Source organism: Xyrauchen texanus, chromosome 18 (genome assembly GCF_025860055.1).
Source record: "Xyrauchen texanus isolate HMW12.3.18 chromosome 18, RBS_HiC_50CHRs, whole genome shotgun sequence".
Lineage (NCBI taxonomy): Eukaryota > Metazoa > Chordata > Actinopteri > Cypriniformes > Catostomidae > Xyrauchen > Xyrauchen texanus.
Window position 1 is genome coordinate 26,186,760 of NC_068293.1, and position 24,735 is coordinate 26,211,494.

General features: G+C 38.2%; 1 protein-coding gene across 1 annotated transcript in view; it reads left to right on the top strand.

Annotated features, from left to right (window-relative positions):
- The first annotated feature begins 723 nt into the window (after nt 1–723).
- LOC127658986 (pleckstrin homology domain-containing family M member 3-like) overlaps nt 724–24,735 on the top strand; it is a 62,759-nt gene continuing 38,747 nt past the window's right edge. Inside the window, exons 1-3 of the mRNA XM_052148580.1 lie at nt 724–754; nt 8,110–8,984; nt 14,135–15,076. Coding sequence (XP_052004540.1) covers nt 8,531–8,984; nt 14,135–15,076 — 1,396 coding nt within the window. The 5' untranslated portion in view covers nt 724–754; nt 8,110–8,530. The remainder of the gene's footprint in view (nt 755–8,109; nt 8,985–14,134; nt 15,077–24,735) is intronic.

Below are 24,735 nucleotides of genomic sequence, written 5' to 3' on the forward strand. Positions count from 1 at the left end.
GAAGGGCAATTAAGTAGTGCGGAGCGAGACCATTCAAAGCTTTGTACGTAATTAACAGAATTTTAAAATGAATATGAAATTTAACTGGTAGCCAATGATAAAATTTGGCTAAAATTAGCATATTTCTTGGTTCTAGTCAGAACTCTGGCAGCTGCATTTTGAACCAATTGAAGACAATGACATAGTAATACTTACATAGTTACTAACATAGTTTAATAACAGTTTTTGGACACTATCCTGGAAATATCATGGGATTGTTCAAAGTACAAAGTACCTTCTAGTATCATTTAAATTCCATTGTATAGGCCTATGCATATGTTAAATAGGCTAAACATGAAAAAAATAAATATCAAAGTACAATCAGATACCACTAGTGAACCATGGTACAGCCACAGTAGTTTTTATAGGGTAATTACACTTTGGTTGACTTCACTTTAATTAGACTTTATTTTACTAAATAAAAAACAAAGAAAAAACAACGAAAAACAAACAAACAAACAAACAAACAAGCAAAACATTTTGTATAGTTTCAATGTCGTAAAATCCTACTTCCCTTACAATAAAGTACTGTAGTGGTATCATGGTATAGTGATCACATCAGAAAAGGAGCTCTAAAATTAGTATCAGAGATGGTACTCCAAGTTTGCTTCACCTAATGAATGACGGTAGCCGGAACCATGTATCAGGATATTGTTTTACCCGCAGCGCATTTTCGTTGACGGAACTGAATCTGACAGATTGTAAACAGAATCGGGTGAGTCATTTTCACACACAAATAACGGATTGTTTTCTCTTTTCTTGCTCTCACATTTTAATATAGTGAGCCGCTGATTCACATCGATACACAAATGTGTGGTATAACAGTGGTGTGTAAATGAATCTCAGTCAGATGACACAAATGTCATTGGCAGAGGATGTAGCTAAGTGCTAGTTAGCATCATGTTGTGAAGTCATTGGTTGAATCCATTGAAACCGCAACTATTAAAATGAACAACATTTTTTTTTAACTCCCCAAAACGGGTACATATAGATCTAGAGATTTTGTTTCATCCTGGCTCTTGTACCGCTATTCTTGCTTGCAGCTTACTTGCATGTGTCAGTTAGCACATCCTGTCTATGATATTTGATGTTATCTAGCTGGACATGGGTGAACTGTCTCTCTGAATGAAGGAGTTAAATACATTTGTGCATGATTATTATCAAGTTAAATGCTGTTGAGGGATTTTTAGGGGTTGCCTCTCTTAGATTAAAGGGATAGTTCACCTAAAAATTAAAATTCCCTCATCATTTACTCTTCCTCATGCCATCCCATGTGTATGACTTTCTTTCATCTGTTGAACTCGAATCAAGATTTTTAGAATAATGTCTCTGCTCTTTTGGTCCATACAATGCAAGTGAATGGGTGCCAAATGTTTGAAGCTCCAAAAATCACATAAATCAGCATAAAAGTAATCTGTATGACTTCAGTGGTGAAATCTATATCTTCAGCAGTGTTTCCCACAGGATTTTGTGAGGCTATGGGGTTGGACCTCCGACCCTCTAGAGGGGTCCGAGGGCATGCTACCCCGAGTTAAGTTAAATACTTCCATCTGGTGGACTTTGAGAGCAAAATTTAGAGGCTAGTGTTGTGCTCTTTTAAAAAAATGTGTGCTCTTAAAGCTGCAGTAATTTGAAATAAATTGAATTGTGAGACCCCCAATTCTTCTCCATATTCATGATGCTCTTTACCCCCAGCCAGGGTTTAATTGACAGCTATTCACAAACAGAGCCAAGGCCTGCCTCGCCAAAAGCTATTGGCTAAAATTAGCTGTATTGACACTACCCGACCCACGATATTTACTCAGAGCTAGAGTCTGTGGTGCTAACTAAACTCTCACAGGGCCTCATTTAACTTAGACACAATGTATATATAGAAAACAATTGTTTCTATGAATAAACACTACCTACTGTAGCTTTAAGATTTTTGTGTTCTAGGATACAACTTAATCAAACACATTGTATAGACAAATGGTGATGACACAAAGCATGGTAAACGAGGTGGTAAACACAGATTTATTATTATATTATATTGGTCAACTCTAAAGGCAAACTTTGCATTAGGAATCTGTACATTTAATTTTCCTGGGTTTGGAGAAACTTATTGTAGGACCATTTTTTACAGGAGGCCTGTGTTGCCTGCAAACATGTTAAAACATCCCTAAAAAGTAGAAGAATAATCCATTAAGTTTGCTAACCACTGCAATAATTTAATGGGGTATTCTTTGTAAATGTTGACCCTTTCAACAACTTGACCTGAGATCATTCTGTTTTTTTATATCCATAATTTACCAAACAACTTTCATTCAAGTAAAAAAAGGGTCCAAATTTCCATGAAATGCCATTACTACCAAATGCCACACTTACCATGTGGAGTCACGTAAAGCCAGTGTTTAAATTGGTGCAAATTAAGCCATTCAGGACTCTAATATTAACAAAATAAATATTTCCCACGTACACCAACAACTACTGTGTTACCAAAAAGTGGATAAAAAAAATCCCCTGTTAAAAAAAACATGTGTTGAAGTATCACTTAAAAACATTATTCATGGCTTTAAGATTCTTAGTGACCCTTTCTCTGCTGTCAAACACACATACTGCATTTGTCGTCCTCCTCAACCAAATAAAGTATGTGTGAGCGCTTGAGTTTACAGCAGCGGGTGAGGAGCTGACTGAACTGATTGGAGCTGACTGGATAACCTTTAATGTTATTATGAGACTGAGAATTGCAAAAATATTTTAGATGAGAAGTGTAAAAAAAATGTTGGTTCATTATGAGACCGTGGTGGGGCAAATTAGACTGTGGCGGGCTGCCAGAGTCTAGTCAATTAATGGAAAACACTTTTCAGAAGTGATGATATGTGTGGGTGAGAATTAGATCACGTTACATTCTTCTTCTTGTGTTTTTGGTGATTCACCCCCTACTGGGCAGGTAGAAGAATTTCAAGCAAAAAACGACTTAAATATTTAACTGTTTGAATTTGAATTAGAATTTATTGAAAGGATAGCCCCTTGAGATGTAACATCTCATTTTCAAGGGGGTCCTAAAAACATAAGCAATATACAGCACAGACAACATAAAGCAAAACAACATTACAAAACAAAACTACAAAAACAAAAGCTCAACCTACTTCCCACACTCTTGTGGGCTTCCCACACCCGCAACATAGTTTCAATACAAAATCTCAGCATCATACAGCATCAACATAGAGCCACATAATATCAGCAAAAGATCCTCAAATGAATCTCAGGTATAGAGAGAAAACAAAATAAAATCAGAAACATAGACAAGTTATTTTAAGATAAGAGAATAGGCATAACCTAAAACTATTAAGAGAGGTAATAGATCTCAGAGAAACAGGAAGATTATTCCAGTCAAAAGGGGCTTTATACAGAAATGACCTACGTCCAACTACACTAACAGTTTTTGGAACAAAGAAAAAAGGATGTTGCAAATGTCTAAGAGAGTAGGGAGATCTATATGGAATCAAAAGTTCATTCAAATAAGAAGGACAAACAAAATAAACACATTTAAAGATAAACAAAAGCCAATGAAATTGTCTTCTAGATTTAGGATGCAACCAATTAAGCAATTCATACATATGGCAGTGATGAGTACGATATGGACACCTTAGCACAAATCTGCACAAAGAATTATAAACAACATTAAGAGGCTTAAGATAAATATCATAGGTATTTTGGTAAACAGTATCAGCATAGTCAATAAGAGGAAATATTAACTGAGAAACAATTATTTTCCTGTCTTGAAATGTAAAGCAATTAATTGAGTAATAAAGTAAGCGCAGGCAGTGATAAATTCTTTTAATAATATAATCTATATGGGGCTTAAAAGAGAGTTCTGAGTCGATCCAAAGGCCGAGATATTTAAATGCATTGACAGTCTCAAGAGATAAGCCATCATCAACAATAATATTCAAATCAAAAGTGTTCGAATGGCAACGACGTGACCCAAACATCATACAGCAAGACTTCCTCTTATTTAATGTAAGCATATTGTTATGACACCATTCTTGAACCAAATTAAAGTCAAGTTGTAAAGAGTTCTGAATTTGTGACAGATCAGAGTTAGAGGTATAAATTACCGTGTCATCAGCATAAAGATGCACCGAACAGTTTGAACATATCTGAGGTAAATCATTAATAAAAATAGAGAAAAGTAATGGTCCAAGAGAGGAACCTTGTGGAACACCTTTTTCAACAATTACATAATCTGACTGGAAACCTTGAAAAACAACACATTGACGTCTGTTGTGAAGATAAGCATTAAACCAGAGAAGAGCATCTCTATTTAAACCAATAGAATACAACTTATCAAGAAGAAGATAATGATTTCATGAAAAATCTATGAAAATGGCACCTGTTGCTTGGCCTTTGTCAATGGACGAGAACACATCATTCGTAAATTTTAACAGAGCAGTCGTAGTAGAAAAATTAGGTCTAAAGCCTGACTGTAACGGAGATAAAATGTGAAATGAATTAATAAATGATGATAGTTGATTAAATAATAATTTCTGAAAAATTCTTCATTGAAGATCGAAATAAATAAAACCAATATGCCCCAGATTCAGTTTCTCACCCACACCTATAATATCACTTCTGAAAATATGTATTAAAACACTTGAGTTTTATGGATTACTTTAATGCTGCCTTTATATGCTTTTTGTAACATCAACATTTTGGCACCCATATGCTTGCATTGTATGAGCCTACAGAGCTGAAATATTCTTCTGAAAATCATAATTTGTGTTCTGCTGAAGAAAAAAAGTCATTCACATCTGGGATGTTATGAGGGTGAGTAACTGATGAGAGGATTTTCAGTCTCTGAAAATATCATGTATTAGAAGCATTTTAGTCATTTGTTGAGCCTTTGTGTAGTGATGAAGAAAATATGAACATGCTAACCTGAAAAGCTCAGATGCCTGTCAGTGTTGTTTATAGCTGTAAAGGTTGGGCATATTATAATGAGGACTGTAGATAATTCTGTTTAAATCAGATATTGATTGTAGTCAGAACCTGAAGATTCTGTTCTAGCGAGCTTGTGTACTTACAGAGACAGCAGGATCCTCATTCACAAGATGATATGCTCATGCTGCTGTTGTTGTTGTTTAGATCAAATAAAATTATTTTGTGGGAGATGAGTGTGTAGTATGCTCATTCTAGTGTTATAACTGTTAGTTTACTCAAATAATCTACGTATTTTACTGCTTAAATATTTGGTGTTGCCAGAACAACTAACACTATTCAGAGACAGAGTGACTTTAATTTTCTTGTCAAGGAAATAAAGATAAACTAGCTGTCACACAGTAAACTGTGCCATACAGAAAGAACCACATGTCATGGGCATGTATTCACAAAAATCTACCTAATAAACCTCATATCTAGTGCCTGTTCATTTGTTTTATGTTGTTTTAAGCTATTTTATATCATTAAACATTTATGTTGACTGTTCAGCCGGTTCCCGCCTCCTGCTTGCCCATCGTTGGACTGTTACGATCTTCAAAACATGTGAAGCATATGCAAAGGCCAATGCTGAATAGAAATGAACATACATTTAATGTCTCTAATGAAAGTTTAGCATATGTACACACACACACACACACACACACACACACACACACACACACACACACACACACACCAATGCCCGAATTATGCGATTAAGTTGTTATATTTATAGTTCACGGTGCTCTATCACAGTCAGCCATAATGGAGGATAGAATAAGTATTCTCCGCTGTTGACTTTTTGTCAATAAAGTGAAAAGAGCACACAAACAAATTGTTCCTTGGTTTTTCCAAACAGATGGTCTGAAGTCAGTCCTTCTGTAGGCAGCAGGGTGGACGGAGAATCATTGGTGGAGTGCTATTTTTGTGAGTGATTTCTGATCATAACGTTTTACAATGTTTTAAAAGCAAGAATCTCACAGTAAGAAATAGCTAATAACTGCTACGACTGCACACAAAACAATACTTCTGCTAGCCAAGCAGAAGTTCCGCCCACCAGTCAAAATACAGTGGACTCACTGAAAATATTGTGGAAAGACCAAAACATTTTTAATAAAAAGCAATCTAGGCCACTCTCCCGAGTAAAAGCTTTGATATTGTGACTTTATATTCTTGGTGAATGATGACTTTATACATATTACTGTTACTATTACTGTATAATGTTCTTCTGTTTATATAGGCCTAGAGTAAACTGTATTTATTGCAGTGTTTCAGAAGTAGAATTAGAAGCAAACATGCAATTAACAGAATACACTGAAAATAACAGCACAACATATCTGGCATGTGCAATACAGTGCTGTTTTTTTACATCATTTAAGAGGGCACACTTCTACTCCTTCTTTCACATTAGGGTTCATGTACACACACACACACACACACACACACACACACACACACACACACACACACACACACACACACACACACACACACACACACACACACACACTACAGTACCTCCAGGTCCTTAGGTTTGCTTTGTAAGTGCCTCTGATGCTAAGGATTAAGGAAGACTGATACTTGCTGTGAGATGGCTCAAAAAAGAACAGCAGAGAAGGGCCTTTACATGTCTGTCAGAATAATTAGACTACAAGCAGAGGTGAGAACAACGCTGTCTTGGATTTTTAATAAAGCAAAATGACAGGTCCAGTTCTCAAGGCTGGCTGCTTGCCTAGGCTAATCAATCTCAAAGTCTTTTAAAATTCTTCGTTAAGAGATTTACAGTGATTTCCATATGTTTTACATTGTCTTACTGCCTCTGAGATAAAATTATAAGGAAAGCTTAATTGTGAGAAAGCTTAGAATTTACATTTGTATGGATGTGCTACCATTGTCCCATAGTAATTAGGCAGAAAAAAACAGATTCTTCAATTCACTCTATCAGCTGTTTCCATGTTGCTTTTATTATCTGCCTTTCTTTTCTCCACATTTCCCCATGGGTTTGGTAAGTCTTTGAGATGATGTAATAGTTTCTTAATAATTGATGATTTAAAGAAAGTGAAAGACCCTGAGCTAAAACGCGAAGGCACAGGAAATCGATGTTGGTGTGAGAGGAGGTAGACCAGAGTAAGATGAGGAGAGGTTGCATTATCATGTGGAATGAAACAGAAACAAGCTGTGCTCAAGTAAAGAAGATGCAGGGAACCTCACCCGAGGCTGTAAAGTTCCACTGATGATGTCGGTTATTCTGAGCGCCTAAAGCTTAGAGAGTAAGATAGGGTATTGAACAGACAAACATGGCAGTCCAGGTTGTAGCATGAAATTTACTGTACCTTGCTATGGAGTGTAGTGACTTAATAGCTTTTTCCAAAACTTGGTGAGTTACCTGCGTAGACAGATTAAGGTATCATGTGCACGCTCCTGACATAGAGTCTGATTCATTTAAGGTAAGCAGCAACATTACACACTGCTTTCTCAGATACTTTGTTTTGTTGACCAATTTCTACAGTGATGGCTCATGGAGTCTAGAGAAATGTCTCTATAGATATAGCCCACTTATATTTAATTTAGTACTAACAAGAAGTATTCATAAAAATAGTTAAATCTAATAAAAATGTATTTACCCAATATTTATGTATATTTTATGCTTAGGTCATTGCATTGTTAGCTTAGCAATATGCTGTTAACGTTAGATTCCAGTGCTCTCATTTGTGAGTCATGTCTCTCATGTGCTTCTTGTGGGTAGTGCTAGTAGGCTATTTATGGTGGCTGTTAGATATAGGCATAGTTGCCTATATAAAGTGTTCCAAATGATGAAGTCACTTTTTGAGGTTTCATTTCAGCTTCAATGCTGTCTTATGCAGTTGCTTATGTAGGCACAAGGTAGCTTCGGAACTGAGCTACGATGTTAGGGCATCTTTTGTGACACATTGTCAGAAAAGTTTTCATGGTGTAGTTGGCTTATTTCCAAGAAAGTGTTAACTCCATAATTGAGGCTCTTAAGGGGGTTACAGTTCCTGATGTCATACTATTTTCTCAAAATAGGTTAAATTTATGTTACTTATGTATTTACTGACTGTAATGCTTTTCTCTCTTTTTGTCTATATTCAGGATGTTCGAGGCCTGGGGAAGGATGTCCTGGTGCCACATTGCATTTATCACTCACAAAATTACTGCCTTACAGACTGCAATGATTTAAGTGAGGTGCTGCTTTGAATTAGAGGCAGCACCTGTTCTAGACAGCTCCATGTTTGCACTTGGGATCTGCTGGACTCACTTTGCCCATTGCTTATACTGAAGGCTGGCTCAATAGTCAGTCCTCAATAGATGCTTGATTAACTGTGTTGGCAAATAATATGACAGCCCTGGAAGTGGTTGACCATCTATTTCGTCACACTTCCTCTTGGGTCCATACAGCAGATGCTCCATCTGCGGTGCCTTGAGGCTTCCTGATCCTGCCCTACCTACCCTTGTGCACATCAGGACCTGTCCACTTGTTCCGTCCCTTTGTGAGAACAAGACTGTGGAGGTGATGGAGGGTCTGGAGGTGGAGGACATTAGCCCTGCCCTCGAGGCCACTGAGGACTACCTTCACTGTCTTGATGACAACCATGGAGATGGCCAGGTACGCCCACTGATGCTTAAAGAGGCATCCACCATGGATAAGCTGAACTCCAGTGGGGTTTGGGGGCTACTAACAGGAAAGCAATCTGAGATATCACCTGGCAATATGGCCTGGGCAGAGCAGACATCTTTTAGTGTACTGGGTCTTAGACATGGAAAAAGGAACCGGGCGCAATCTACCAATGATTTGGCAGCTCATGCCAAAGAGACTAACTCCACCACAACCACATGCAGCAGCGGCTTCAAACGTGGCCACAATCGCTCACGTTCAGACGTCAACAACCGTAGTTACACAGATAATGGGATATCATCCATTGACAAGAACACACTAAAGAACATGGCACTGAACGAACAAATGGATGGTAAGAATTAAACACTCTATATACATATTTTTCTATCTTTATCCTGAAATGTGAATTTAATTACAGTTTCAAAAAGTTCAAAAGCTGGTGATGTTTGCCAAATTTTTAAATGGCACAAAACATTAAATGGAAAGCAGGTGTCTCGATATGTTGATGTTCTTTTTAAACTTACACAGCATCTAAAAAAAACACAGTGGTCTTGAGTAATGCTGATAAAACAGAAAGACGTGGTAGAATAGTTAAAGATGTTTATCTAATGCACGTTCACATAAAAAAATATATAAATTGCGCAGCAGCACAGGTGGATGCAATGACGTGTTTGGTGTGACAATTCCTTAATACATTGTTCAGTGTAAAAGAGTTCTGTAAACCCTGTCACTGAATCAGGCGAGACATGATAAGATTCTAGCGATGAGTATTTTGTTGGTATACATCGACATTGAAAATTCTGTGCAATGTCACGCAATCATAGTTGTTCATAAAATATTTGATGTTTAATATACTATGCGGACGGGGCTGCCCAGAGCAATGCCATAGAAATAAGAACCAAGCAACTGTCAAAATGTGCTGCCACTTGTCGTGGCTTAGCTTTCATTGGTTTACAGTATAGCTTCTGTCCATAACTAAGAGGACACTAGCTAGGGCTGAACGATTAATCAAAATAAATAGAAATCGCAATATGATGTAGTGGGATTATCAAACCGCAAAGGCTGTAATTGAATTACAGAGAGCACCTTCAATTTACAGCGCTCTAGAATTACTAATTGTACATTTGTGTAATTACAAATATGCTTGGCCGTTAAAAGTTACTATCCAAATCTGAAGTGACCTCATAGCACACGGTTTTTGTGGACTGAAGTGTGGATGAGAGAATTTTTATTCCTTCATGTGTTCCTTCAGTGTACCGCCAAAATAAAAGCTTCTGCCAAAATAATTGCCCGCATAGCTATGCCGCATCCAGGTTAGGAAATTATTTTTAACTTCTAATTTCTTACCTTAATAAAAAATTATTATTGAGTTCCAAAAAATTATGATGAAATCTGGGCCGCATCACAAATTCTACAAAAAACAGGTACATAGTTAAAAGATACAATGTGAATGTCATTTGAATCTGGTTTTTCCCTCTCAATGTTTCACTGTATTTTAATTTATTTAGTCTGTTTTTCCCTCTCAATGTTTCACTGTATTTTAATTTATTTAGTCTGTTTTTTTTAAGAGGAACAAGTGTGAACAGTGTTTTTACTGGCAGTTGAGCATGTTTGCCCATGACTTAATTGTGGTCAAAAGGAAACACTATGTTTTCTTTTAAATGGCAGTACAAATCGCAATTGCAATATGTTTGAAAATAATCACAATTTCATTTTTTTGTCCAAATTGTTCAGCCCTACCACTTGCAATAATAGTTTTTTCACCACTTTTTATACTTTATTATTATATCATCTGATATTTGATCTTTTATCTCCTCACACCTGTGATTTGTTGTGTCTACATCTCTTGTCAACATCGCTCACCTGTGCTCTTTGTAGGAATCTGTTTTTTTTTTTTTTTTCCCGATAGTAAGCAAGAGGTTCAATCTTGGTTGCTTATGCTTTGGCTTTTTTTTTTCTATGTTTTAACTGAAATTATTTTTTTTCTACTTTTAAGAGAAGGTCCCAGAAAAATTATTAAAATAAATAGGGACCCAGGAGCATATTAGGATTAAAATGCAAGTGTAAAACAATTGCCATTACAGCAGAGTTGGGGGAGGAGAAAGAGCATAGCCTGTTTAATTTGCACTACTATCATTTTGATTTTCAATACCAATGTTTTTTAAGGTCGTTTTATAGTATTTTATTTTTTCCAATGCCAATTGTCTCTGTTTTAATGCTTTTTATATCCATTGTAGTCTGTTTAATGTAATTCTATATTAACTTATTGTAAAAGACAATACTAGGTGCCACAAAACAGCAGTTGATACCAATCCTCTTTGATGGCTTGCTTCTGTGTTTAAACTATTAGGGCAAATTGGTAATTACTGCAAAATGTGCCAAAGGGAGCGGCATGAAATAGAGGTTCCATGCTAGAATGCCCTCTGTTTCTTGAGTGACTGAGATTGAACAGAGCTGAATCCTAGGTGACATTAAGATATTGGCAACCCACCCAGTTTCTAATGCTGATAGATTTACTTATTAAGAATGGAGAAACCCCTACACCCCTCACTGCACAGGTCTCTGCTATGTGCTATGCTTGACTTGGCACTCAAGTTCATTAAGAGCGTCAATGTCAGTATTGTCTGCTTTCTTCATTCTTATTTTCAACATCGATTTTTCAACTTTTTTTAGCACAATGATTGACTTAAGGTTTACCTTTGCATTCATCCTTATGTCTGATTATAGATCACCGTAATACAAAATATATATCTGTATGACACTTTTTAAACCACATTTGACCTTTTACTGTTCTTGAAATAAAAGAGTATTGCAGCCCCTGGCCTTCTGGAAGGATTAAAAATATTAGACCATATAATAACTGGATGAATGTGGATGTAAATATTGGTCAAGTTTGTCTTCTCTTTTGTTACTATGGTAGTTTTTCTATTCTCTTTCATTAAATTGCTGCAAAGTGGAGATTATACTCAACATTTCAACTGTTTATTAAGACGTCATCTAATGATTTGACTCTTGCACGAGAGTGCTTCTCTCTATGTTTGTGTACAGCCCATGTGGCAACTCGATATTTTAGAGCGATATTTAGCAATGATGTGGCTGCGATGTTGGTTTTAACAGACTGCTGCTGTGCACAGGTGCCAGACCTAAGGCTTTCTTTGTCTGTCCAATCAGTCAGACAGACTGTCTGAATACTGAATCGCAATGAGTCATGCTCACAAATTTACATGCTTATTAGATTTTAAGCAGTATTACTATTATGTAGTAATACAATAATACTATTAGCTAAATACAGTTACGCAGGTTGAGCAATGGTCTTAAGATGGATTTGTGCTGAAAATGAAGCAAATTACAGGGTTTTGGGAAAAACTAATGGGGAGACAAAGTAACTTAATTGACTGTTACACCGAACTAAAACTGATTAACCCCTCACCAGTTTGTTATAATTTTTAATCTAGTGTTGGTTTGAGAGAAAATTTGCTGTATGCAAAAATCCTCCATTTTCATAAAAGCACTTTAAAACATACTTTTACCCTGTTAATTGTCTAGATTTTTCTGGTACTGCAGGTAGTAAGAGAAAATCAAACAAATGTACTACTTGATTCTGTTCACTAGGATGTACTTGCTGTACTTGAAATGGTGTTGTTTCTTCTCTTTGCTTCTTCATCCTCATTTGCCCTTCCCTCTCTAGCTTGGAGTGGTTTTAGTCATCACTGCTGACTGTTTCCCTTGTGCCCATGACCAGTGATCTCAGTCACTATTTCTGGTTTTATGTACCATGTCCAGTCTTATACTCGCCACATGGGTCTTTTAGCAACTTGCAGATGGCAGGTCTTGGAAGGTACAGGCTCTGCACGCTGACAGGCCTAGCACTAGCTTGCTAATTGGGTCATGTCAGCACACCTCACATCCTCTCTGCCATGAAATTAGTAGTGACTCTTTCCATAGCTGCAAGCTATTCAGCTTTGAAGCCCTCAGAGGGCAAGGAGCCCCCAGACATCCACAACAACACTCCGGTAGGCTGAAGCACATCAGCTGCATTTGCTGGCACCCCTGAAACTACCCAAATTAACCCAAACCACATAGCACACAGTTTATCAGCACAAGAGGGAGGAGACTGCCCATTATATGTTACAGATGTTATAGAACATGTAGTTTTGACTGGTAAATTAGAGATAAGACTTAAAGCTTTTAATTGACCCTCCTCTTGGCCTCTAGGGGTTTGTTTGTGCCAGAGGCCAGAGCCCAGGCCCAGCTGGCCTGGGCACCCAGCAGTTTCCCGAGGGTTGAGAGGAAAGCAGGCAGTTTTTTAGCCAAGGAAGTGTAAGTTGAGGGGTGTTGTGGACCAAGAGAGGAAAAGAGATAAAGGAGGGAGTTTGTGAAAGAAATGGACAGAGAAAGGAAGGACTGAAAAGGAGTGCCGAAGATTAGGGGTCACTCTCTGCCGTTTTGTTTGCACAGTAGCCAGGCGCACAAGAATGGGTCTTCCTGCTTTGCAGTGGCTGGACAGACTGTTATCACGTAGCACAATATCATTCGTCATGGATGTTGTGATCATCTCTCACAAAGGGCTTCAGAGATTAACATGTGGAACTTTTGGACCATTTGAACAGATATTTGAGACCAGTGCTGCTGAAAGTGCAAGTCTTATTAATAATATAGAGAGGCACCGCTGACATATGTTATTTTCAAATCTTAATGTCAATCTAATACATATATCAAGTTCACGTAACAGGGTTGGTGACAAATAAATATTCCATAAATTAACCCCTTTCCCTTAATAAACAAATAATGCTTGCTAAAATTGTCTTCCATGGCCTGCAACATGACCCATCCGTTAACATCTCTAAAAATGTGTTTTAGTGTTTCATGAAGCTTTAACACAGTTTGCTCAGCAGCTTGCGATTCATAAGAAATTCATTACTCCACAATATTGCCTAAAATTTTCCTCTGCCACTCTGGTCCACTTTTTTGCTATTGGTTTAACTGTGTCAAAGTTACAATAGGGGACTGTTTCACTCCCATTATACAGTTGCAGATTTAAAAGTATTGTTGCAATAAACATAGTAAAATAAAAAATACTGTGCCTAAAACATTTGCACAGTACTGTTGCACATGTGCCCACTTAGCTTGGAAAAAGTTGGGGTTAAATTAAAGTGTGCTTTTTCCATTCAATCTTCTGTGCTCCCCGTCTGTTTCAAGAAGGCTCATATAAGCTGAGACTGTATCTGTATTACTTTGGTATTAAAATATTAATGATAATCAATTGTTTAATTCCTCTTCATATAATACCAGAGTGATTAATCTATTTGAAAGTAACTTTTTTATATGGTTTATTGACAATTTATTTCTTCCATCATCAGCTCTACGGCGTCCTGACCGAATAATAGTCAAATCGTTTTGCATGGCCAATAATGTGATTCAAAAACTCAAAGAATTATTTTTGTGGAAAAAACATGAATCTTCTTTGCTGTAAAGGTGCTCTCTCTGACTTTTCTTTTCCAGCTCATAAGGAGAGCAACTCTAGTCTGGTGAAGCAGGGAATCTTGGATCAGAGAGAGGGTCCATGGGGACGCTGGAGCACCTGCCATGTTGAGCTTACACCCTGTGAGCTACGTCTCTACAGCCTGGACAGCAGTGGCAACCAGCAGCTATGTGCTGCCCTCTCACTGTCTCACTGCCAAGGGGTGAGCGCGCCCCAGCCTCAGGATGGACGCGTGCTGCAGGCAGTTTTCTTTAACAGCACCCGTGTGCAGTTACGTGCATCATGCCAGTGGGAGGCACTGGAGTGGCGTAGACTCCTCTGGGAACGCGTATTGGCTGCCCGTCCAGCACATTGCGAAGTGGAGCCAGCTCATGCTACCTCCCCTATCGCCAAGCCCGATACAGATGCAGCCTCTGTGCCAACCCCTAGACCGCTGGTACGTCCCACAGCCCTACCACTGTTCACCCAGCACTGTGCCAATGTTCTAAAGGCTGGCCTTCTGCACCAACTTACTGACCTCAACAACTGGAGAGCCTTTACGTTTGTGTTGAGCCGCACCGAGCTGCAGGCCTTCCCAACAGAGGGAAGGGGCCCTGTGTGGGAGCCTGTGCTGCGGTACCGGCTGGCGTCATGTCTAGCTGTGCAGTGGGATGAGGAAGGCTTAAATGCTCATTTCCAAGCAGTCTTCCCTGATGATGTGCTGCGCTTGCGGGCAGAGAGCGAGCCCAAAGCCCAGGACTGGTTGGAGGCACTGCGCACCGCTGTTACAGCTCAGAGGCCGCAGTTGGAGGATTATCAGTCAGACCCCACCGGAGTGCTGATGAGGAGTAAGCCAGCCAGGGAGCGACAACACCGGGAGGCCCAGAGAGCTAAGCGGCAATCCGTCACCACTAGCTTTCTAGGCATCCTTACCTTCCTGGCTGTAGAAAAGGGTCTCACTGCTCAGAGCTTTCGTTGTGCAGGTAAACACATTTCTACACTTAGTTTTGTATCAGTTAATGTTGTTGCTCTGCCTTTCATACTTTTCCTCTTAGTGATTGCACGTTTGCGATGTATGCATTATTTTTATCATTGATTCGCTAAAGGAATAATGTAAATGTCACAAATTTGCACAGGCAGTGGTGCCCTATGCTCAGAAATGCTCCCAGACAGCGGCTTAAAAGAAGCAAGTAGTAGCATTTTCAGACCTGGTGTCTCAAGGTTTGAACATGCAAGGTTCAAATACATTTCAAAAAATCTTTGCCACGCTGCAATTTCTGCTGCCTTGATCAATTTCTTTTTTTTATTTACGTTTTCCATGGGCGCTATTTAATTGTATCAGGCAAAATAACACTGGAATTTGTGAATTTGCTTTAATCAATAATTGGCCTCAATTGCATAAAAAAGAGGTGGGTGTGTCCAGAAAAGAATGACAATGGCTCCATTTAAATATACATGGCACAGTGCTGTACTGTGTCTCAGCTGACCACTTGTGATTGGATCACCGAAGATGGATATAAATACCAGGTGTAAACAGGGCTAACTTCTTAAGCTTTCTGTTTCATTAATGAACTATGTTGAGATGTTGCATTTTATTGTGGGGTCACATTTTTTCTATACTCCTGGATCTGACATCACAGCTCCAAAGCGGCAAACTCATATCAACTCCATAACAATGATCTTTGACTTAAATCCATATGAACGTCAACAGACATGTTATTCAGAAAGTTCTCCCAACCCCTAAAAACTAGAGGAATTTTCCTCTAAAGTAAAATAAAATTACTTCAAACTGTAACCCTGGGTTCATTTCTGCATTATTATGCTTTATTATAATTTTTTGCAGAAATGTGTTGCTTTGTGACATAAGAGTTTTCATTGTTTAACAAAAATGTACATATTCAGGCATGGGGCTGGGTGATAAACGGTATCGGTATTTATCGACGGTACACCTTTATCGATAACGATATAAAATTATTTCAATATAACACTCGATAGTTTCATTTAAATGCATTCAAATGTAAATAGACACGAAGTTTGTTTGCATGAACAACCCTCATGCATGCGCCGTCCCTGGACAGCCTATCATTTGGCTTGATAAAGGAGCGTGCTACGAGTGACAAGCAAACAGCCAATAACAAGTTGCATTGCTGTGGGGTTCGGTTGCGCCATCGCCATGTGACATCAGAACACATGAACACATGCGAAAATGACTGCCGTGCCTGCCGGCGATGAGGAGATTATGAATTTAAAAAAAGGACACGTCAGCTCGACAGTGTGACAGTTTTTTGGTTTCTTTACATCTGACCAACATCAGAACACCATTGTGTGTAAGCCAACATCAAAACACCATTGTGTGTAAGCTTTGAAAAGGGTTATTAAAATGTATCAATAATTATCTATACCAAATGATATGAAACATTATACCGTGATAAATTTTTTTGCTGTATCGCCCAGCCCTATTCAGGCATGTTCATGTTACATCGCTGAATTTGAGAGGATCTAAGGTGATCTAAATGATTGCTCTGAACTGTTAATGCATTGATCGAGAGTGACAGAGCCGCTGAGGAGGAATCCATATAGCTATACTAATCGCAGAGTGGTTAGGAGTTCCTCTGGCGTCACAGGAGAATCACAGAGTTTGCTAACCGATGACAGCTTCACGTGGATGGATCTGACGGGTGACGGGAAACTTTAACTCTGGTCAAGCTCACTCGGGTATATTTTGTTTATTTAATTTGTGCTCTTACTGAGCGAAGCGGACATTTTGCGTTTCACTCTGCCTGCAATGGTGGGTTTGTGTGGTGTGTGTGTGTGCATGGTAGACCCACAATAAGTTGTTTTTTCAATTGTTGAGTGATAACATGGTTTATTACTCTGTGATTCATCTGATTGAAACTAAAGTTTGTTTACTTTCTTTATTTCTTTACTAAGCATTCAAAGATTCAGAATTGCACTGGTATATTGTTAGACTAAGTGAAGACAAATGTGTACTTTAAAAGAAGTTAAGGTTAATTTAAAGAGTGATTCATTGGAAACCCTATTTTGATGGAAGTTTTAACCCTTGAAGTATCTGTTTTTTTGTGAACAAAAGAGTCAATCAAGCACTGTATTTCAAAATACCCTTTATTCAGAAGTTGGGTGAACAGATTTTATCCATATTCAGTGTAGTTCATCTTTGTTAATTCCTTCTGTTTTTTTAAATAAATTAATTGTATATTTTATATAGTGTGGTCACTTAAATAGTACAGATAATATCTGTAATTGGTGAAAAGTGCTTTGCAGAGATCAAAGTTGCATTTTGTAAGGAGCAGTTGTAGAAAAAAAAAGGGTCACAGATCATAGAATCACGTCGAGAGACACATTAAAATGAATCCGGTTTCTAGCGTCAATAATCCAAAGGGTTATTTTCAACATATGCCACATGATATCAGTCCACAAACAAACAAGTATAATTTTTCAAAGCAAACTCTCAACATACTCTGTAATTTGGCACATGAGAATTTTCACCCAATTCCAAATGCTGTTTGGTTGATATTTTTGTCTTATTACAATAAAGCACCTGCTTAGTCACATACTGCCTGTACTGGTAGAGTCTGTGGCTTTACGATGTTTGGCTTCACAGGCTAGGTAGATATTTATGGAGTTGTCTTTATAATATTATTTATCAGGCTCAATCATCTTTAACACACATTCTCAATTCTCAATCTAGTGTGAAATTTCCACCCACTAAATGGGTATGAATGAAACGCATCCCTCCTCGGTTGTAACAACCAGATTTTTAATGCACGATATTTGAAAGGCTCACCAAACGAGGACAGCGGGCACCTGACGATAATTGGCCCATATAAAGCGGAAAAAAAATCCCCTTGTAGAATCAAAGGCTCCCTGGATCCTGCGATCTGTGCGGAAGCTAATTGTTTGATTCAGGGCCCCGAAAGTGATTTTTTGAATGGGACGTGTCGGCCTAAAAAGAACAGATCAGCCGGGGGCATCCCTGCTCTAGGCAGCCTTGCCTCTCTCTTTTTTTTCTTTTCTTCCTTCAGCTCCCTCTTACATACCCAAACTACAAGAGGATATGTGTTTTTACCTCCTTGATTTGTTTGGCTTCGTGGAACTTTTATAGGTGTCTGAACTTTGTTTCTGTTCACTGTTACTACTTGGTTGTTTTGTCTAAATTCTAATTCTTTGCACTTTTCTCTTTTGCAACACAATGCTTTTCTTTAGTTTACAGATGTGTATGTCTTGAGCATTCTTTCTTCTCTCTTTCTCCATATTTTGTACTCTTTATGATGGGGGTGACACTTTGCTTTTAATGCATGCTATTTGTTAGCTCTTTTCCACTGATATGATTCAGGGGAGGGTTCCTTGGCCTGTGCTATCGAACTTTTCTGCGTGTTTCCACTGCAGAAAAGGCCGTTCCGTATTTTTTATGAATATCTCAGCCTTATAGGTCCATACAATACAACTGTATAGTGGTACAGCCTTTAAAGCTGCAAAAAGGACATGAAGTCAGAAGAAAAGTAATCCATAAGACTCCATTGGTTTAATCAATGTCTTCTGAAGCAAAACATTTCGGTTTGTGTGAGAACAGATGAAAATGGGATTCTAAATCAAGACATAAACAAAATATTATATGCTATTGCAAAAATCTCAATATAACCATCTTCTACATCAAAGATAATGATGATTCCACTGTTGCAGTTTATAATACTTAAAAAATTAAACCACATTAAACGTTCATACAAAATAAAGTTATTATGTTGACTGTCGTCTTGAGCATAGATGTCGTCTCTGACATGTTGATCTATGTAGTAACTTTGGATTGCAATTCTCTGTATGTTTAAAAATGTCCTCAAAAAACAGGAGTAAAAGTTCTATACACAAACCCTGCAACAGGCCATGTTTGTTTTGGGCATGTGAGGTAGTCGCATACCATGCTACACTACCATGTAGCCACATATCCCATTTTGTCACCGTTCGGTTCTCAAGTCGAAAAGCGCGACCGGTTTACGAGAGGTTTACCTATTCTCCAAGAAGCTGTAATGTTACGTGTGTGTAGTCTCAGGCTCAGCTGGCACACCCATGAACTTCCCCAATCTGTGGGGATCTTCTATCCCCAGTTCACTTCGAAATACCTTGTGGCCCCGGTTTGCCAGCATCCACAAAATGTTCCATCAGCTGTGTCCTTTGTGAAGGTACTGAATGTGGCCATAATACTTTCACATTACTTGAAGCTGACCTTGAGATCCTGAAGAAGAGGAGAAGAACTGAACTGAAGTGCAACACAACAGAAAAGAAAGGACACTTGTCCCTGAATTGGTTGTATTTCAAGCTTTTGCCATCTGTTGTGTCTGTTAAATCTTAGAGCATATGTGTTAGATGTCTAATATGTTAACAATCTTAAAACATCTACCAGAATTCCAAAGTAATTCACAATTATTTAAAATGATAAATTCACTTTTTTATATTTTTGGTATGGTTAGTCAAGAAAGCTTAATTATTGCTCACACTATTAGCTAATATTGCTTAAAACCTCTAACCCTATGTATTAAACTTCAGTATATAACTAATCCTGCATCTCATGGACTTCGATTAAAAGAGGGACCCAAGATCCTAAGCGGTGGGCTTTTTTGACATTGACAACCACCTAGCAACTGCACAGAATGCCCAAGCAACTTCTTATCAAAGCCCTTGCAGCCTCCCAAAACACCTTACCATCTTGGACAAACACCACTCAAATTTTATTTAGAAAATTTTAAAATATAGTTTAATACAATACCCATTATTCATATTGCAATCATAAATTTTTTTATTTTTCCTTTGATGCTCTATTTGACCATCCATTACATGTGTATGAGTGTCAGTGTTTTTGGTTGGTTTGCCCTCACACCCCCACCTACCCCACAAAATAACAGGACTTTGGTTAAGAGGGTCAAATTTGTCATCCATTTGAAGCAGAAGAGAGACCCTTCCCTTTTCTTTCTCAAGCATACACACACTCAAACACTCTCATTTTCTCAAGCTAAATCACATAGTTTGCTTGAACCCTATCTTGCGGCTTGGGTTTTTTTTCACACACCTCCAAAATAGTACCCTGTAGAGAGAACAAGGACAGCAGATCAAATGGAAAGATCCAGCTGTAGGTGGGACAAAAGAGGGAGTACAAGGTCAGGTAGAGAATGGGGACCAAGAGACTCCTGTTTACATAAAAAAGATGGGCAGTGCTTCTGTCTCAAGCAAACACACATGTATGAGCACACGCACGCAAACACATGCACAGCCTTATGTCTGTCCCTCACGTATTTTTTGCAGTGGTTGTCAGCTTGAATAGGGAACTTCAAAGCTGGGGCCTTGTGGAGCCACAAAGCCCCACCCTGGGGTTTTTGTCCCATGGAACTATGCGGGCCATTATAAGTGGCGCGAGTCGCGGCATTTTCTGCGAAAAAGGACCGAACATCTCCTCTAGAGCAGACATGCCTATTCTAATAGAAAACCATTGTGCAAGTGGCACCTCTGATTCACCTCTCTTTTCCCTGCAAATAGTTGCCGGTGTAGGCCAACAGGGTGCTGCTGAAAATGAAAAGGGGAACTTTGGGGATAGTGAACACATCAAATGCCTCTTATTTGGCATAGTTTCTTGTCTTTACCACACTCCCAGGTTGGCCCCACTTTTCAAAATGTGATATAAAAATGTGAAGATTCTATTGACCCCATTTGGGGTTCTTCAGCTGCCACAACAGCAGAATCCTCTGGAGATCCTTCAGAAATCCTTTCAGTTTTCTCAGAAACTCTAAATTCCTGCACGAAATCTGAAGAATTCTAAGGACTGTCTATGGTTCCTTCAGTAACCCCACCATCAAAGAAAGGCTTTGAGGCTCTTCAAATATAGAATCAGAATCAGAATGAGCATTATTACCAAGTATGCTTACACAAAAAAGGAATTTGACTTGGTGACAGAAGCTTCCAGTGCACAAACAATACAACAACAATACAGAAAGAATAAAAACAAAAGTAAATAGAATATAAAGTTTATATAGAAATACACAATAAGACACATACAAATATTGTATACAATTGCAATCTTTTGTGCAGAAGATGTAGTATATGTTAAATAAATATAATTGACAACACTTGTTATTGCACATAATTATTGCTCAATGGGCAGTTTTAACTGTTCATGAGATTGATGGCCTGAGGGAAAAAACTGTTCCTGTGCCTGGCTGTTCTGGGTCCAGAAAGGGTCCAGTGATGTCCTTCAGGTGTGCCAACACCAGTCTTTCAAATGACTTAATGACTACAGACCCATCGCTCTGATGTCTGTGGTCATGAAGTCCTTTAAGTCCTAGACTGTATATCTACGTTACTTGAGTACATAAATAGGATATTTGAGGCTCCTTTAAAGGGTGTCTTAGAGGATCTTCAGAGGGTTCCAGCAGTGTGGCAGGTAAGGAACACCAAGTGGTGCCATGAATATTTTTTAATTGTTACAGTAAGGTCATTTTGTCTGAGCATGCATGCTAACTACAAGGCCACAGGTCCAACCTGCTAGAATTTCTTTTGAAGCATTAGAAGGATCCTTTGGCTTCACCTTTTGGTTTGATGTCCTCAGAATTCACTGCACCTCCCACCGCCATACAGGGATATATTCTGTCTGTCTGTGATGTGCAAACTCACACCACTGACCAGAATCTCTCTAGCATAACAGGCTTGGTGGAAAAAGATTAGGCAGTTAACTAAAAAGCTTTGTAAAACATTTTCACATTCAGATTCTGTGTGATAAATATACGTTGGAATCTGTTGAAATCTTTTGAGGAACATGTCACATTCTAACTTGTTGAATTTTCACATTGTAGAAAATATTTTCTATATTCATTCCACACTTCCAAAATTGTTAAGTGTTTGTGATGCGCTGTTAGATAGCTTTTGTTACTTAAATGGTTCTTACTTCCATGAGAGACTTAAAAAGTAGTTGACTTCATACATTTAGACCACATTAATGTCAGACATGTTTTAAGGGTTATTTATGTCAAATGTGTGTTCTGTTAGATGCTGTATTTTGTATGATTCTTTCTTCCATGACGTTATTTACTGGCAAAAATGTCTGTTGAATGTATACAAACACATTCGTCTTTGAGTTACTTATGTTACCTTTAATTTATGCACAATTTCTTTTTTTTTTTTCTTTTGCCAAAAACACAGCCTCAACTAGATCTCTCTTAATAACAGTCTCCCCAGCAAGAGCAGTGTCCAACAATATGGTATTTTTAGAATAGGGTGGTGTTTGTGGGTTTGCACTCTGGATGTATGCTGATTACAAGGCAGCCCTGACACGACACCATGCTGCATGGTTCGTGGTTCAGCCCAAATGTCAGGCAGCCATAAAGCTGTGGCATGGGGTACACCACCTCTGACTTTTTATAGTCTGGGGTCCCTGCCCCTAAAAAGTTTATATTGGCAGCACAGTGCAGCACATGATGCTAGTGCCTAAACTCAGCTAGAACAACCCATTACGTATTGGTTTGGAAATGGAATATAGTGGATGTTCTTTTCTTGGTCCAATATGGCAATATACTTTGGCGATGTATTCCTTGGCATGTCCAGGGTCTTATTCATAGAATAACATTTGCCCTTTAAAAAAAGTACAAATCTGTCATGTATCAATAACGGCTGAAAGTTTGACACAATTCTGTTTTAAAATCCTTTAAGCCATCCCTCTCGGGATGATAACAAATTGTTTGGACTGATGTATTGACCTAGAAGGAAATTAAGAAATATGTGGTGTTTAAAGTAATGTTAGTAAAGCTAACATAGAGTGATCTCATGTCAGGCTTGTTGTTTATATGGCCAAAATGTGGTAATGCAAAGCGCTTAACGTGCTTGAATTTTGCTCTTAAAAATTGAAGTACTGGAATAGACCTACCTGGAAAATTGGCTTGTTTTGTTGAAAAGTGCTTGAGATTAAAACGGACCATTTTTAACCATGTAATGTGTGTCCATAAAAGATTAGATCCCACACTCCACTTTTGTTGAAAAATTTGTCATTTAACATCCTGTCTGTTTTTATATTTTGAAAAAGTTAAAATGTGATTATAATAATCAAGACAAACAAATATATATATATATATATATAAAAAAAAAACACTTTCACATACTTTTTCAGGACAGGTTCTGTTCAGTTCTATTGTTCGTTCTGCACCTGATCAGCCTGAATGTAACCCGCTATTTTTGAAGGCTTATTTGTTTGTGATCTTTTCTTATAGTAGAAGGTATATGAGAAACTTCTTATTAAAACTTTGAAGATTTATATTGTGTATTATAGAACTTTATTTTGATGAGAAATTATAATGTGGATTTTGCGCAAACATCTAAAAAACAAAAAAATGTTATGCCATACTTTGTTGTTTAACTGTTATTTTATCGAATTGAGATAATATTGAATTGAAAACCTCATATAGTATATCAAACTGAATCGTGAGATAACCATATTGTGTGTGTGTGTGTATATATATATATATCTCCAAGCCTCTGTTAGTAATTCAAAAAGTTCACTTCAGAAATAGTATCACGGCTTGTGCTGTTTCTAACAAGTCATTGAATAAATGGATAGATGGATGGATGGATGTGTGTGTGTGTGAGAGAGAGAGAGAGAGAGAGAGAGAGAGATGGAGTGTGTGCGATCACCTGTTGCCACACCCAATCAGAGATGTTGTCTGCTTTCTGAAGGTCAGCTTTCTCAGTGGAAAATAGACGTTCAAGCGGGGTATTCCTCTCTATTTCGCGCTAGCCGGTGCGCAAGAGTCATTCACTATAGAAACAGCGATGTCCTCTGCCATTTTAAACAGTATGTATCCAATGTGGAAACTCTGATAAAAGGTACCTTGAGTTCTGTAATAAATCAGTCTATTGTGTCTCAGCAGTGATGAGCCTTAATCTTGAAGGTGTCCGTATAAAGCTGTTTAAAGCTATTTCCTAGCTTTTGTAATGTATTAGTAATACGAGTGATCACGGAGCGCTGTTCTATGTAAACATATATATATATATATATATGTATGTATATACACCGATCAGCCACAACATTAAAACCACCTGCCTAATATTGTGTAGGTCCCCCTCGTGCCGTCAAAACAGCGCCAGAACAGCATTCTGAGATGATATTCTTCTCACCACAATTGTACAGAGCGGTTATCTGAGTTACTGTAAACTTTGTCAGTTCGAACCAATCTGGCCATTCTCTGTTGACCTCTCAACAACAACGCATTTCCATCCACAGAACTGCGCCTCACTGGATGTTTTTTTTTTGTTTTTGGCTCCATTTGGAGTAAATTCTAGAGACTGTTGTGCATGAAAATCCCAGGCGATCAGCAGTTACAGAAATACTCAAACCAGCCCATCTTGCATCAACAATCATGCCATGGTCAAAAACATTGATATCACATTTTCCCCATTCTGATGGTTGATTTGATGATTTTATGTACTGCACTGCTGCCACACGATTGGCTGATTAGATAATCGCATGGATGATTGTTGATGCCAGATGGGCTGTTTTGAGTATTTGTAACTGCTGATCTCCTGGGATTTTCACACAAAACAGTCTCAAGAATTTACTCAGAACGGTGCCAAAAACAAAAAATATCCAGTGAGG